At 26.5% G+C, this 17797-nt stretch overlaps 1 protein-coding gene across 3 annotated transcripts in view; it reads right to left on the minus strand.

Annotated features, from left to right (window-relative positions):
- LOC122505534 overlaps positions 1-17797 on the minus strand; it is a 59385-nt gene that overhangs the window by 10526 nt on the left and 31062 nt on the right. For all 3 annotated transcript variants that reach the window (XM_043617223.1, XM_043617222.1, XM_043617221.1), the window contains exons 2-4: positions 10202-10465; positions 2868-3128; positions 1799-2115 (exon numbers count right to left, since the gene is read on the minus strand). In XM_043617223.1, the coding sequence (XP_043473158.1) occupies positions 1799-2115; positions 2868-3128; positions 10202-10361 (738 nt within the window). In that variant the 5' untranslated portion in view covers positions 10362-10465. The remainder of the gene's footprint in view (positions 1-1798; positions 2116-2867; positions 3129-10201; positions 10466-17797) is intronic.

Genomic DNA, 17797 nt, shown 5'->3' on the forward strand with positions numbered 1-17797 from the left:
AAGAATTTTAAAAAATTTTGAATTTAAAGTCATTCAAATATTGTAGTAGATATTTGAAATCTTTTGCTTTTGATGGTAAAAAGTTTTAAGAAAAATAAAAAAGTATGAAGTAAATAAGTAAGCAATAAATAATAATAAAAGCAACGAACTGAATTTTCATTTACAATTTTTTTTTAGAATTTCATTCAGAATTTTTATTTTCATCTAAAATGGAATTTTCGTTTCTATGACACAAATTTGCAAAAAACTAGAAAAAAATATTATTGTCTCACAATAATCTAAAAAATTTCCTGTCAAAACGAATTTCACAAAGAGAAAATGAATTAACAGTAGATAATTATTTTATTAAAATCTCAATTAAAAAATAAAACTCACTTTGTTCCCAAAATTTTGATCGTTAAAATGTTAAATTTCAGTTTTTAATTTTTTTTTGCAATCAGTAATCTTTGAAAATAATTTCAATCAAGATTTTGTTCTCCGAACGTTCAAAATTTGTGCGGATCATAGAGTCATTTTTTTTTTTTTTGACAAAATTTTGTATGCCAAAATAGAAAAAAATTTCTTTTCTGTATTTAAGCGTATTTTTAAATATTAAATTTATAAAATATTTCTCTTCAAACATCAATTTAGAAAAAAAATCCAGAACACTTAAAGTTACCTAGGGGCCGTCCATAAATTACGTAACACGTTTAGGGGGGAGGGAGGGTTCGAGAAAATGTTATCATATGTTACATGGGAGGGGGGGGGGGGTCAATCATCATTGTTACGTAATATTTATAAGGAACTTAATCTCTTTATAATCGATAAATTTTTGAAAAGCTGTCCCTTGCCGCCACTTCAATATAAGTAAAAATCGAATCATTTCGCGAATCGATTCTTGGGAATAATATAAAATTTATTGTTAAAAAATCAATGTTATATTTTTGGTTGTTCAGTATGATTAATAAAATTATTCCTCTAAATGTTTTTTATATTTAACTTAATTTTGTATTGCTAATGTACGATATAAATACTAAAAATAACAGTAATAAACAAATTTGTTTCGAAAAACGTTAGTAAAAAAAATGATTTTAAAAATTACGTAACAATGATAGGGGGGGGGGTGTAAAACGATTTTGTTACAACTTGTTACATAGGGGGAGGGGGGGTTCTAAATTTCACTAAAAACGTGTTACGTAATTTATGGACGGCCCCCTATACGATTTCATAAAACAAATCAGAAAATTGTAATTCGATTATAAAATCTCTATTTTGGAACAGAAAAATTATTCATTCTTGAAAATTTATTGAAAAATGAAGATCTAAAATGAAATTTCCATTTCATACGAAAATAAAAAAGAATGTAAATAAAAATTCAAATTTTGTTTGCTGCTCTAATCAGGTCTACCAAATGGATGAGTCAAATTTAATTTGAAAATAAAATTCTTCACAGAATATTCAAAAATTCCTGTCAAAAAAAAAAATCCTTCAACTATTGATTTTGTCAAGAAGCATGAAATATTCAATGCTTCCCCTTTTAATATCCGAGATGAATTTTGATTGTACAAGAATATCATCCACTTGTGAAGACGATATATAATTCTCTTTCTTTTTTTTTTATTTTTCTTTCCTCTCCACTAGATTTATTCACGAGCTGAAAATATATTCTCTCTCATCCCTATATATATATGCCACGTGGAGGGTTTATTCCATCTGATATAATGATCGTATCGTATCGATTGTAGGTCATTTTTTTCTTATACGTAATACATTATATCAAGAAAAAGGGGATGAAATCTCTTGTGTATGTTATGCATACCGTGGTACGATCTTCATCTCTACATCCGGGTGAAAAGCTTCCGGGTGAAAATCTAAATTTATCCTCCCTACAGCCTCCGTTCGCTTGAATATTTTGCGTTGAATGATGATGATGATAATCATTATTATCAGGAAAGAATACGTTCTCCTTGCTATCGGTGTTGAGTAGTCTTCGCAATTTTGTTTGAAGTTGATCGCTTCCATTGCCAGCACTCGGCGGACCAGAAATTGTGCGACGCTGAGGAGCCGGTACCAATCGAGGGCTCTTCGGTGGCAGCGCAGGTGGCAGTGTTCGTTGAGGACTCAGTACACCGTCAGCTGAAGAATAGCAAAACAAATAAATGCTATTAATCCTTTTTTTTTTGGTATTGATAAATTAGTCAAAGAAAATAAGTACAGAAATGAGGAAATTTCGACAGCAAGAGAGGAAAAGGAAATTGTTTAACGATGAATTTGTAAATTTCTGTTTTCGCTTCGCTCAAGCCGCAATTTGCAATCTCATCGGAGAATTCTACTTTCCGCGAGTGATGCCTTTTTTGCAGGTCTTCTAAATAAATAAAAATATAAATCAACAAATAAATAAAGAATTTTTATACAAAAAAATTTGCTACTATCATAAGCTCTCCAAAATTTAATTATTTTCTACAATTTTAAACTAAAAATTCTTTTATAAATCAACTATTTTTTAAAATTTTCAAAAAGTTTTTCGAGAATTCAGTTATTTGAACACTGAAAATTATATTTGAAAAATGAATATAATTTCTTTCTCGCAGATGTTCGTCTCAGAAGCATAAAAAATTACTTCAAAAGAAGAAGAAGAAAAATCAGTTGAAATCATTCTCCACAAGTAAAATTCGATTTTTTTTCCAAGAAAATCCAAAGTGTCATAAGAATCGAAAGAAGTTATTTATCGACTTCTCTGATTTAATCTTCAGAAGTATACAATAAAAGGCCTCACAAGACTAGTTCAAAAGTATGTATGAGCATTCAATTGTCCCGCAAGGCAGATGCTCTCTCTCTCTTGTTGCGGGAAATGAATTAATTCCGTTGTTGTGTATAGTGTCACTTACGCTTGTCCTGTTCGTGGCACGTGGCCCAACAAGGCGGGGATATTGGACCTGTAGGCAGTTGCGGGGAAGTCTGTTGAATAGTACCGGTCACAGGATTTCCGCATTTTCTAAGAAGCCTCGGCGGTGCACCGGGAGCTGTCAACTGAGAAACCTGAAGGTGACCGCTGTTCTTCAACTCTTGCTTCCGGTCCAGTACAGTTTCACTCTTCACGTAGAAGGCCTTTGATTCCTGCAGCAACTCAACTGCACTCTTCCTCTTGCCTAGACAAAAAGAGAACAAAAAATTAGAATAAATTAAACGCATGTCATGAAAACTAGCTTCTTGTTATGCGTATGATAGTTAAGTGATACTTGTACACTACTCAAATGACTGTATATACAAATATATAATTTACTTCCTGTAACCAGACACATATCCTGCTTATGTATTATTATTACCTTTTCCAAAACGTTCTCATTACCGAAAAAACAAAACAAATGCGAGACAAAATTTTCATCTATTTTTAAAGAGGAAAAATTAAAATATTCGTAATTCAAATTTTTCTTGAAAACACTAATAAAATCCATGGAAAAATTACAAATAATTGCAGAAATTCAATTATTTTAAAGAGTGATAAAATCGATAATTGATTAATTGATTTAAAGAAGAATTTTAGAATATCTAGAAAATAATTGAATTCAAATTTCAAATAATATAATAATTTTGAAATAAATTTGAAGAAGTAACATAAGCAATTTTGAAAAATTATCCATTTTCAAAAAGCTCGAAATTCGAAACTTTTGAAAATCTTAATTCCCAATGGAAAATTGACAATAATGATTAAATATTTATTTAAAAAAAAAATAAAATTTATAGATATTTCAAATTTTTCTGTTAAACCAGAATATTCTTTTTCTAGTAAAAAAAAAAATAAAGAAATGAAATGAATAAAAATGGAAAAAGTGGTCTTCAATGATTAAGCATGAGGATAAAATAGAAATGGGAAAATAATTAATCGAAATAAATTCAGTCTAATGTATATAACGATTATTTATAATCTAATTTATATTGTTTTGTCCGGCTTGCAAATGTTGCACTATCGTTCTCAATTAAATAAATCATCGGATTTGACTATCGCGCGTTTAGATTTTAATTTTAAGTTTGCTAATTGTCTGGTCAGTGAATTATTGGCAAGCAGATGTACTGCGTGAATTGCACGATAATTATTATTTATATATATATGTGCATAAAGTTCACTGAGCGAGTGATAATATATGTTAATGAGAAGCGATAAAACTTTATAACGGTAATTCATGCACTTTTTAAATTTTTTTTTGTCTTTCTAAACCTAATTATACGTATATGTGAGTTATAAATATATAACAAGTCCCTTACAAATACAAAAAAGGGGGATATTCTTTATTATTTCCTAAAAGTCATTATAAACTATTGTCCATTCTTTACTAGAGCAATTTCAATGTGGAGTGGAATTTTATTTCAAAACGAATTTTATTTTTTTATTAAAGAATAGTGAAAAAATTATTGAGGTATATAGGTTTATTAACGCAGTCCTCGAATAGAGAGTGAAGTCGACTATACATGATTTTTTCGACTATTTTAAAAAAAAGAGACTTTTTTTATTTATTAAAATAAAATGCAAGTAACATTTTTGACTTTTCATTTACACATATTGTAACAAAATAGAAAATAAAAATTTTTTTGAATATAAAATGAGAATTTTTTTCATTTTTTTAATTGTGTGGAAAATGATTACAGGCAACAAAATTTTGTTACCCAGGTGAAAAAGTTCCCGGGAATTAGACCGAGAAAGTCCTGGGAGTCACTCTCGAGAAATTCTGGAGACTTTCCCCTGAAATTCAAACTCAAATCCCCGAAATTCAAAGAGTTACATTATTAAAATTTTTATAAACAACATTTAATTTCAAAAGATTTTAATAAATTGAAATTTAAGAAAATTTAATTTTAAATAATTTTAATTTAAAATTATTCTGAACAAATTAGTTTTTTTTAGATAATTCAATATTTCAAAAGATTAAATTAACAACTTTTGAGCATTTCAATTGCTGAAGAAGCTTAATAATAACATTAAATTGTTATTTAAAAAATATTATTAAACTATAGTACTTGAAGATCCGAACTCTCAATTAATGAAATTACTAAAAGTAAATAAATAATATGTAAAAATAATTTAGTTTCTTAAGAATTTTAGTTAAAAACTATATAGAAAAAATATTTCGTATATGAATTTTTAGAAAAAGGACAATCCTAAAAGTTTTTAAATTGAATTTTTAGAAAAAAATTAATTTTTAATAGTTTAAAAGTTTAAATTAAAAAATTTGCAAATCTTTGTTTTTTGAAAAAATTGCAATTCAAGTTTTTTTAAAATTATAAATGAAATTTTCAATGCCATTGTTTCTTTAAAAGATTTTTCTTTTTGAAATTTAATAAAAATTCTTCATTTCTTAAAAAATATAATTTTTCTAACAGTTTTCCTTTGAATTTAAAAAAAAAATGAAGAATTATTTGCACAACTTGTGTAGAAACCGCCAAGATATTTTTAACAACAACTTGAATGGAAGGTATTTTTTATTAAATAATTGAACTTTCGAGAACCACTAAAACAATTTTAGTAATAAAAGTTTAATTCTAAATGATAATTTAAAATTCAATTATTTTTAAATTTTCATTTAGAATTATTCAAGAATATACAATTATATTTCAAAATAATTTTTAAAAATAAACAAATAACATTCATCAAAACGTAAAATTTGTTTCAGTGAAATTTTAGGTAAAGAAATTGTTTACACGAATATCCAAAATTTAATTTTTTTTATAATTTTTTAATAAAATTATTTTCAACTTTAAGAATTTTTAAAGAAAAATAATGTTATTAATAATTTTTTAAAATAAAAATTTAAATATTTTTGCTTCCCTTTAATTTTTAAAGAATTTAATTTAAAAATGTTTTATGATTTATTTAAATCCTGTCATAACGCTTTAAATATTCAATTATTTACTAAAATTTTAGTTGAAATTTTTTTTAAATCAAAATTCCTATCAGAATTCAACTAGGTACGAGAATTGAATTATTTAAAATTTAAATAGAATATGTAATTTTTGTAAATTCGCAAGTAAAAATGATACTAAACGACATAATTGACTTAAATACAAATTAGAATTATTTCAATTTGAAGAAAATTGGATTAATTCGGAAACTTTTTGCGTTTGCTTTATACGTAAATGTGTATAAGCCTAGCTCTTGACGAAGATGAGGGTGTTAATGACAGACAACATCTGCTTCATGTATATATACAATCTTTTTTCTTCTCTTCTATTCTTTTTAACTCTTTTTATTCGATTTTCTTATGGCTCGAGAGAGTGCCCGTTGATTGATGACCCGCAGCGGCTGAGAGGTTTTTTTTTTCTCTTTTTTCCTCACAAAATATCACTTGAGTGATACTAGAAGCGATAAAGAAGCAGGTCAACAAAGATGATTTCGAAAGAGAATTTTCTGTTTCATTTACATTTTACACGTGTATTTGTATACAAATATGATATAATTTTTATATACCTACATGTATACTGTCGTCAAGTGCTTTTTTATCTCATCTGGTTTTTGATTTTTTTTTTTCTGAAAATTTAGTGAGAAACATTTTCTTTTATATATATATCCCTCTATCTCTCTCTTTCTATTCTATATAAAATGTGTTGGTATAGATATAATAGTCTGACTCTGAGGGTATGACCGTGTTTCCTCCAATTAAGGTTGTTGGAGCATTAACCTCCGAGTCATTCTATTACTCAAATTTCAATTTCCTGGATAAATGCACGAATTGAAATGTTACTTCTCTTTTATTTTCAAAGCTTTTATTTAATTTACATATGTATATAATCATTTTAAATTTAAACAAAACTTTCTTCTTTTTTTTGAATTTATTTAATTTTTTTTTTTTTGCAGTATATTTAAAAATATTGTCATCTCGAAAAAAATAACAGCCGGAGAAATTAAGAATAAAAGTGTTTTCAGTTCTTTAATTGTAACAAGGAAACAAAAATATAGTTTTATTTTTATTGCTTTCAGAAAACAGATGTCAAATAGAAAATCATTTTAGGACATATTGTTATTGTCGGTCGCGTGAAAAGTGAATTGTCATGTAAATAGATACATATCTAATGTAAACATCTATTGTACATAAAAACTTTTTAGGTGAAAATCTGAGTTCTTTATACAAATGTTGTTTTTCGATGTGTGAGAATATAACAAAGGGGCAAAAAATTTACTATATTGAAGCGCAGAAACAAAAATAGAGAACTATATTAGTTATGTGCGAAAATAAGTCGATTTTATGATTTATTATTATTATTATTATTATAAAAAATATTGAAAAAATTTGATTTAATTATTTAAAGTAAAATGTTAAGAAAAAAAAATTAGAAAAAAGAACTTTTCTTGCGGATATTGAACTTGACTGGAAAATGTAACATTACATAAGTTAATGTTTCCTCTTGTTTATTAAAAAACAAAGCTTATTTTAATTTTCAACAAAGTTTTCATTTATATAGAAAAAAGATTCTAAGAAAAGAAGTATATTGTAAGAATATATAGTATATAGCTTTGGGAAGTAGAGTAATTTCTTTGCTATAAGTGTATTGTTAGTTGTACAGTTTGGCACATGAGAATATCGAGCGACACAAAAGTTATTCAGGAAAGTACGCACACACATGACATTAATATACCCATATAGAATCGATTCGAAAATAATTTTTCTGTGAACAATTTTTTTGCAAACAAAAAACATTAAAATTGTTTTTAAAAAATACCTAAATCATTTTATTCACAATTTTCTTTGAAGCATCATATTGTTACTAAAGTGGATCAAATTGATGCTAAAAATTTGGAACAACTTTTGATTTGATCCAAATTTTTGGTATCAATTCGTTGCAATTTGATACTTTTAAGTTAACAGTGTTTTTATTTCATTGCAATCAATTCAAATTTTCAACAATTTTTATTTTTTAGAACGTAAAAAGAGAGAGAAAAGATTAAGAAAGAGAAGCTATTGCGAAAAATTTTATTAAAATGTTTAAAAAGAATTGAATTTCTGTGTAAAAATTTTCTTATTTTTGAAAATAATTAAATTCTTCATATAAGAATTTTATAAACATTGTTTTAAGTAATTTATTTTTTCGAAATATAATAAATAGGTATTATGAAAATTTTATTTTAAATAAATGAATTCTTGTGGAGAACTTTATTTGTGAAAATAATTGAATTTTTCAATAAATTAATTTAAAATGGTATTAAAAATAATTGAAATTTTGAGATTTATTTTTTATTATGATTTAAAACTTTTAAATAAAACATTTTATTTTTATTTTGTTTTTTAAATTTACTTCAGCGATATTTTCCTTTTTTGTTTTACAGTAGGAAGTGTTTGTTATATTTTCATAGGAAGGAAGTGGAAATAACAGGTCAAGAGAGAAGAATAAAAGAGAGGAATAGATGAAAATTGGAGAAAGATAATGCTCTTTAGTGGTTTTAATGTGAACGCATGTAAACAATGAATTAACAGCAGCTGAAGAGTAATTCAACGGACTTATCGTTTCACGCGACATGTAGAACACCAACGATGACATAAAAAAAGGATAAGACGAAAGAAGGTGAAAGAGAGAAAGAGAGAGAGAAAAAAGAAAAAAAGAGACAGAATTAAAGAAAGAGGCTTCTATTAAAAAGTGTTATTTGCCCAGCAAAATGGCGTTATACTGTTTTCACAGCTGCTTCAATAATTATTTTATCGCTCACGGTAATATCCCTCTCACAGCATATTTTTTTCTCTCCTCTCCTCCTTTTTTGCGCTTCAGTCTTTGAATTACGTCATTTTGTCATTATCAATTATAAGGGAATGAAGAAATGATGATGGTAGACAAAGAATTCTTAATTACGTTACTTACTTTTGAATTTAATGATTCACCTGCAATTTTGCAGGGAGTTAATTATTAGGAGGAGTCGTAATTATATGGAGTTAAATTAGTGATTAATGTTTGTTTGCCTATTTTCTTATATTTAAATTCGTTACACGTTATTTTACAGAGAAGCTTAGAATATTGTTCCTTCAATTCGAAAGCGTTCTCTAAACAATAAATTAACCATTAAATTTTTTGAGCGAATTTTATATTCTGTTTGCTAACAATTTTTGGTCACAAAATTTTTTCTGGTCCTGAACTATTACTAGAACAATGCCAATTAATATCCGGGTCATCACAATCAATTTTACTCACAATTAATAAAAATTAACCACAGCCGATAATCAGCAGAAGATGAAAAATTAATTTTTGAGCGAATTTTGTATTCTGTTTGCTAGCAGTTATTAGTCCCAAAATTTTTACAGGACCTAAACTATTGCTAGAAGAATTTCAATTAATATCTGGGTCATTAAAATTAATTTAATTCACAATTCACAAAAAGTAACCACAGCCGCCAATCAGCAGAAGATGGAAAAATAATTTTTGTGCGAATTGTATTAATTGAATGACAACAACAATTGTTAGTAAAAAAATTGTTTGCTGGTCCTGAACTATTGCTAGAACAATTCCAATAATTATCTAGGTCCTCAAAATTAATTTAATTCACAATTAATAAAAATTAACCACAGCCGATAATCAGCAGAAGATGAAAAATTATTTTTTGAGCGAATTTTGTATTCTGTTTGCTAGCAATTATTAGTCACAAAATTTTTACAGGTCCTAAACTATTACCAGTACATTTCCAATTAATATGCGGGTCATCAAAATCAATTTTACTCACAAATCATACAAAGTAACCACAGCCGATAATCAGCAGAAGATGCAAAATTATTTTTTAAACGAATTTTATATTCTGTTTGCTAACAGTTTTTGGTCACAAAATTTTTACTGATCCTAAACAATGCCGATAATCAGCAGAAGGTGAAAAATTATTTTTTGAGCGAACTTTAACTTAGCTTTACTAACATTTTTTAGTCATAAAATTTTTTATTACGTATTTTTGTCAGCTGAACACGATTCCAGGTTCCAAAATTGACTAGCACGTCAGGATTTTGAGAAAAGTGGGGGTAAAGAGTGGGTAAACAAACACCGTTTTCTGGGTCCTTATCCCCACTTTTCTCAAAACCCTGAAGTGCTAGGCAATTTTGAAACCCAGTATCGTGTTTAACGGATAGAAATTTTTCAAAACCCACTCCAATATCAAAAATGAAATAGTCGAATTCTCAAAAAACTTGATAAAAAAAAGTAAATAAAAAAATGGATAGAGAATAGATTTTTGAATTATATGGATGGAGAATAGTAAACTCACCGGAATAATCATGTTGACGATGATGATTCCTGACGTAGGGTGGCGCAGCTTGTTGTGGTTGCATATCCCAGTAGCCTCGGTTGTTATTAAAATTGTTGAGCTTTGGTTGTTGAGACGGCGAGGTTTGCTTGCAAGGCAACCTGGCCATGGCAGTCATCATTTTCTCGCCTCTTTGTCCTGAGCATTAAACAATCACTTTGCCGACCTGAACCTTAATTTATTGCGTCGACGCCTCAACCCCATTTCCTCGCTATTGTCCGCCCTCTGTTAAATAAGAAAGAAGAGAAAAGAAATAAATTAATTACATCATTAATAACATTCAAGTAGTTGATTCAATATTCTCATTCTTTTTTTTATTTATTACTCGACCTTCCGGTTCTCAATTGGCCAAATTTAACATTGCACTCGTGACTTTTTTACAATTTAATTTTTTTTATATGAATAAAACCATTAAGTTCTACTGTCTATTTGACCTATATTGACCTAATTCTTATTAGGCTCACATAAATTTATTTGGCCTAATTATTAGGCTTCTTAAACCATAAAGTTTTTCTTTCTTTTTGAGTGACCTATTTTGACCTAATTCTTATTAGAATATATATTTATTTAACCTGCTCCATATTTATTTCACCTGATTATTATTAAATAATTAAACAATTAAATAAATAAATATTATGCTAGTTAAGTAGGAATTAACGAACATTTTTGACCAAAAATCAGGCAAAATATGAATTAAAGTAAATAAATATTAAGCCATCTGGGAATTTGGAATTAAAATTAGTGTAAAGAAAAATTTTACCAAAAGAAAAATCAGTTTAAAATATTTGAGGCAAATAATTTTGGAGTATTTAAATATTAGGCCAAACTTAGGTATAGGTCAAACAAAAATTTGGGTAATTAAGCTAATTCAGAAATTAATTTAACGGAAATTAAGCCAAAAATAGGGTCTGATAAAAAGTGGGGTGAAGAAATATTAAACCAACTTAGAATTAGATCAAATATGGTCATATGGAGTTAAAAATAAAAAAAGGAAGAAAATTGATAAATATATACAAAAAAAATTCTACAATATTCAAGATTGTCTGTAATTTTTATATTTTCTTTTAGTTTCATCTCAAAATAAAAATTTAAAGATGTTCTTTTTATGTTTCAATATTCGAAACTAAATTTCACATCTCGAGAGAAATAATTTGAAAACTTCTCGTTTATATATATAGAAATATTATCAAAAAAAAGTTATACATATTTCCCCCTATAAATATATAGAGAAAAATATTTTACTGATCACGTCAGGGACCAGGATTCTCATTTCTTTATACATATACTCTTCGTGTGGTCTAGTCAGTTTTTTTCCATCTTCTTCTTTTTTTTTATTTCATCATCATATACATTATATATATATATATATATATATATATATATATATATATATATATACATCCCAATGGAAAGAAATTCTCTCTCAAGTTTTTCTCCTCTCTCTCTCTCTTTCTCGCGTTGAAAACGATCATTTATAAAAGCATATAATAGTTTCCTTGAATTCTTTGCGCCAAGCTTAGTCAATTCCCACCGTCAATGGAAAGAAGTAGAGTGTACTATATTTCCGATCCTTTTATGAATCTCTTTGGGTAAGAAGAAATGGGTAACGGTGTCAGCGTTTTGCAAGCGCAAAAAAAAAGAAGAAATGGGGATGGGAGAGAAACATTTAGGGAAAAAAATATTCTCTTCATTACAATCTAGATCTTTGCAAAACTTTAATAATATTACCTAACCAACATGAGTAGGGGATTGAAAAAAATAAAAAATTTCTTGAGACGAGTTTGAGAAAAAAAATGTTTTTTTCTGTTTTTTTAAATTGTACCGATTTTTTGTTTAGAGAAATTTTCATTCAGAAGAAATTTTATTTAAACAGATTTACTCAAATAGAAATTATGGTTCATTGGAAAATTACCTAAATGAAAGTTCGATCAAATAAAAAGTTTAGCTAAATAGAATTTTGTTAAAATAATATTCTTAGGTCAAATAATAACACATGAAAATTGAAAAATTGGTTATAAAAAATCGATTTAACTAAATTAACACTTAAATTAAATAAGGGAGCGTCCATATATACCACGTGGGCAGTTTTTCAAAGATTTTTACCCCCCCCCCTCCCTCTTGTGGACACAAAAATACATTGGATCGTGGACATTTTCTAACTTTTTTAAACCCCCCCTCCCCGAAAAGTGTCCACTTGGTATATGGACGACCCCTAAGTAGATAAATAGAAATTTAACTAAATGGAAATTCGGTTGAATTAAAGTTCAGCTTAATAGGATTTTCGTTAAATAAAAATTCGGTTTAATAATAATGCAGGTAAATCAGGGTTGACATAAAAAATTAATGTTGTTTTTCCCCAACTTCTCCCTGATTCCCACACAAAATTTTGACTTTTTCTCTGACCCTAAAGATTATTCTAATTCACTCTCAAAATTTAAATTTCCATAAAATTTTTCAAAACAAAATTAAACTATTTACAAAAATTTTTATAAAATCATTCGCAGGAATTCAATTATTTTTATAAGTAATACGTACAATTTTTCATATCAATTCAATTATTTGAAAAAATGTAATAAAATTCGTTGTAAGAATTCAATTATTATCATAAATAATAAAATTCGTTGCAAAAATTCAATTATTTTCATAAATAATAATATTCTTCACAGGATTTCAATTATTTAGAAAAAATTGTAATAAAAATTAGTTGCAACATTTCAATTATTTTTATAAATAATAAAATTCTTTGCAAAATTCAATTATCTTCAAAAGTAAGAAAATTCTTGTCAGAAATTAAATTATTTACAAAATTTTTTTTAAAATTCTTCTTAAAATTTCAATTATATTTATAAATATCAAAATTCTTCTCTGAAATTCCATTATTTGCAAATATTTTAATAAAATTCTTGTCAAAATTTCAATTATCTTTATAAATAATAAAATTCATCCTAGAAATTAAATTATTTGCAAAGAATTTTAATAAAATTCGCATCAAAATTTTATTTATCTTATTCATAAATAATAAAATTCATACTGGAAATTAAATTATTTTCAAAAGTTCTGAATAAAATTCTTTGTAAAATTCAATTATCTTCAAAAGTAAGAAAATTCTTCGCAGAAATTCAATTATTTTCAAAATTTTTTTTTAAATTCTCCTCAAAATTTCAATTATCTTTGTAAATATCAAAATTCTTCTCTGAAATTCCATTATTTGCAAATATTTTAATAAAATTCTTGTCAAAAGTTCAATTATCTTTATAAATAATAAAATTCATCCTAGAAATTAAATTATTTGCAAAGAATTTTAATAAAATTCGCATTAAAATTTTATTTATCTTCATAAATAATAAAATTCATATTGGAAATTAAATTATTTTCAAAAGTTCTGAATAAAATTCTTTGTAAAATTCAATTATCTTCAAAAGTAAGAAAATTCTTCGCAGAAATTAAATTATTTTCAAATTTTTTTTTTAAATTCTCCTCAAAATTTCAATTATTTTTGTAAATATCAAAATTCAATTTTATTTACTAATGTTTTATAAATTTCTTCCCAATAATTCAATTATTTTCATAAAAAATAATTAAAATTTTTTTTTTTATAAAGTCTTATAATATAAAATAATGATTTTATCACTCGGTCATCTTTAATTATTATAAAACATGAAGACATCGATTGCTCCGAGTCAAAGACTCGGAGTGATCGATTTCTTCATGTTTTATAAGAATTTTTGATAAGTTATTTAATTTCAAAAAAGTTTGAATTTAAATCTTTTGAAGAATTTTTGATTTCCTATGGAAAAATAATAATTAAATATTTATGTAAAAAAGAAGTTATTGATGTTTTCGAAAAATTTGAAAGTTTTTTGTAAATAAATGTAACAGAATATTTTTTTGACTCAAACTTTTTCCTTTAAATTTAAAAAAAAAATTTAAATTAGTCGCAGTTTTTCACAAAAAAGTCGAAAAAGTCGCACAATCCGAGTCCTGATATTAGATAAATTTATTTTTCAGCCATCAGTGATTGACTTTAACGGTTTTCATTAGCCAAGAAAGTCAATAGATTGAAGTGAATGAGAAGCAAAAGCATTGGTAAAGCGGTATTTTCTTGAAAGAAGCAAGACCGTTCAACTTTATACTTGAACAAAAAAAAGAAGGTGTGAGTCTTCTTTGAAGACCAAGTACATATACATATAAGTATATATGTGGGCATATGAGTTTGTGATTGTACACAGTCTCTTATGCAATGATACACTTGTATGTTGGACTATACGGGAGCAAAAAGAAAGAGAGAGAGATGATATCAAGTGTGGCAAAAGTTTCAATGTGTTCGATAAACGGGATCTCGAGGCACGTACACACATAAGTGTCTCTCCATCTCTCTATCTCTCTTTCTCTCTTAAATACAAAAAGATCCGGCATTCTGGTCTCAAGTGTTCATCGCTCAAGTGGGATCGCGACACCGGAAGTACTCAGCAATCAGTATTGCTAAAGAGTTCGTTTTGGGCACGTGTTCCCATGCATTTTCGTAGCACGTCGAGACACAAGACGAACACTTCCGCTTTTGTTATACATCCGACTAATCTACACCTATTGTCGCTTTAGTTGAAAAAATAATTTTATTTCTTGCAAATAAATATTTCTTTCTTCCAAATAAATAAACATAAATATTTATTTGTAAGAAAGAAATATTTATTTGTAAGAAATAAATATTTATTTGTAAGAAATAAATATTTATTTGTAAGAAATAAATATTTATTTGTAAGAAATAAATATTTATTTGTATTAATTAATACATATAAATATTTATTTCCTAAAAATAAACATTTATTTTAAACAAATATTTATTTCAGACAAGTATTATTTTATTTCCCTCAAACAAATTTTTACTTATATTTCATACAAATATTTATCAGTGTTACCGCATTCAATAAATCAGAAGCGTATTCTAGAAAATTTTTAATTATTACCCAAAATAGAAATTTGTCCTAATATAATAAAATCATTGTCATAAAACAAAAATTGTACATGCAACATCTATTTCCATATGTATTGTGTAAATAACTGTTCATCCGTCGACAGCTAATTAAAATATAAGCAACGGTAATATAACTTTACAGAGTCTGAATGAATGAAAAGTGAAAGTACATTATTAAAAAATATCTATTATATTGAACTATACTCGAATAAAAGTCATTGGAAATCATTTCTCTTGACAAATCATAGAAAAAAAGAAATATTGTTCATTCATCTTCCTCCTGATCTTATTTATTACCAACATCACTGACCCAGTTATTAAAAATTCCCAACCATCTAATTATCATGATTATAATATGTATTATTATTTATTAATACATCTAATTATCTATACTTTATAATTAATTATGTTTATAAATGATTTTAATTTCACGCTTATAAATAATATTAATTACGTCCATAAGTAATATTAATATGTTAATATCGCTATTAATATTTACAATAAATTTTATTAATTATGTTTTAAAAAAAATTAGTTACGTTTGTAGAAATAATATTAAGTTGATAAATAAATAATTACGTTTCTGTAAATAATATTGTTTTGTGAAAAACAGGAACTAAAACACAATTTTTTCTTAACAAAATAAAATTTTCAAATTTCTATCTACGCGAACAGAAAGTATTTAAATCCTGTATCAAAATTTCCATAAGATTTGAAATATAATTTTTTTTAGAGGAAAGAGAAAGTAAATAATTCTCACAATAACATTTTTTTTAATTATAAAAAAAAGTTTCTAAAATGGTGGTTTAATTTCTCCACTTGAGAACGCCAAGGTCACCACCAGGTGGCTGGAGAAATTCCAAGAAAGAAAACTGCCATCTAGCGGTGACCTTGGCGTTCGTAGGTGGAGAATAGCGCCTCCATTTTGAATCTCAATCTGTTTGTAATTTTATAATTATTTATACATATTAAATGATAATTAAACTTTAAATAATTTTAATTAATTACAAATTTTAATTGAAAATGAAAATTTTTAGAAAATAAAGAAAAAAATTGTACTTAAAACAATGTTCTGTTACATTTATTTACGAATTTCTTTAATTGCAAAATTATTCAAAAACATCAATAACTTTTTTTTTTAAATAAATATTATTTCAAAAAATAAAAATAAATTGAGTGGCAAAATTTCTAGATCAATGATGTCAGAGAGTGTTGTATCATATGCCCTTAAGAATCGTGTCAATTTCCACAAAACTGGAAAATTTGTTCATGACATAAAAAGACAATTTTTAAATGGTCAAGAGTTCTTTAAATAGAATATAAATACTCAGTGTAAATATATATGTATGTTATACCATTTAAGTGGAAAAAAAGTGTAATGCAATATCAACAGTATTTTTAAGAATTGCTTAGTTTTAATTATTCGATCCCCGGAAAACAAGTATTAAATTTTTTCCTTTTCGCTAAAATTGCAGAAAAAACGAATTCTTTTATTTCATATAAAAAGACAGAACTCTGAAATTTTTTTTTCCATAATAATAAAAACAAATAACAATTTGAACTAATAATTTATAACTGAAGCAAGTAATTTATAGTCTAAACGAATATTTAAGCAAATTCGGCTAAAATATCTTTGGTCTAAAAAACCCAAACATTTTCCAAATGCTATTAGTCTATATTTTTCTTTTGTGGAACTACTGTAACCGTCACTCAGTAACGAATGTGTGACAATTGACCCAGATATTTGTCAACTCTAAATTGTTCAGAAGGATAAAAGATGTTTTTACAAGAAAAATTGTGTCAGAATATTTTAAAGTGACTGGCGTGTGAGATAGCAGCATGTATATGCGAATGAATGACTGTAACAAAACAATTATCTACCACGAGAGGAAATTTCCAAGTTTCTGTCACAACCCTTCGCAGTGAATTTAGAGTTTAGAGTGTAAACCTAGGAGGCAATGTAAGTTATTCATAGCAACATTTCCAGACCCCTGCCTGGGGTCATCCACGATCTAATTGTAAACGGCACGTACCGCCACGCGGTTATAAACTCTTCGATTTCTAAAACAATTTCAACGCTCAATTTCCCTTTAAATTGAAATTTCACGCTTTATTTGCTTTTAAAACTTTTTCTTAGTCTTGTTTCTCTTTTGGTTTTTCAAATATAGATGTTGAATTTTATTTCCAATTCTCAAAAGGCAGAGAAACTCTACTATACTCTACTCTATTTGTTTAAGTTTTCCTATGGATCTCAAATTGAGACCAAAGTCTCAATTTGGATCCATAGGATCCATTGGAAAAACTGGAATGTATCAAATTTTTAACCTCTGTCATCTGTTAAATTCGAAATCCACTATTCTTAATTTTATCCCAAACATTCAAAACCGCTCTTACGAATCTTTTTTCTTTTCTGTTTACTCTCCTTCGGCACTTCCCCTTTTCTTGTTTTACTTTTACGATTTTTTCTCAACCCTTTTTTTTACCATCTTTCCTCTCATGTTTTCTCGACATCTGTATACACTAATTATTTTTTATGGCATACTTCTTCAAGCAGTAATTAAAAATCTCTTTTTGCTTCATATACT

This window comes from Leptopilina heterotoma, unplaced genomic scaffold (assembly GCF_015476425.1).
Source record: "Leptopilina heterotoma isolate Lh14 unplaced genomic scaffold, ASM1547642v1 Lhet_36, whole genome shotgun sequence".
NCBI lineage: Eukaryota > Metazoa > Arthropoda > Insecta > Hymenoptera > Figitidae > Leptopilina > Leptopilina heterotoma.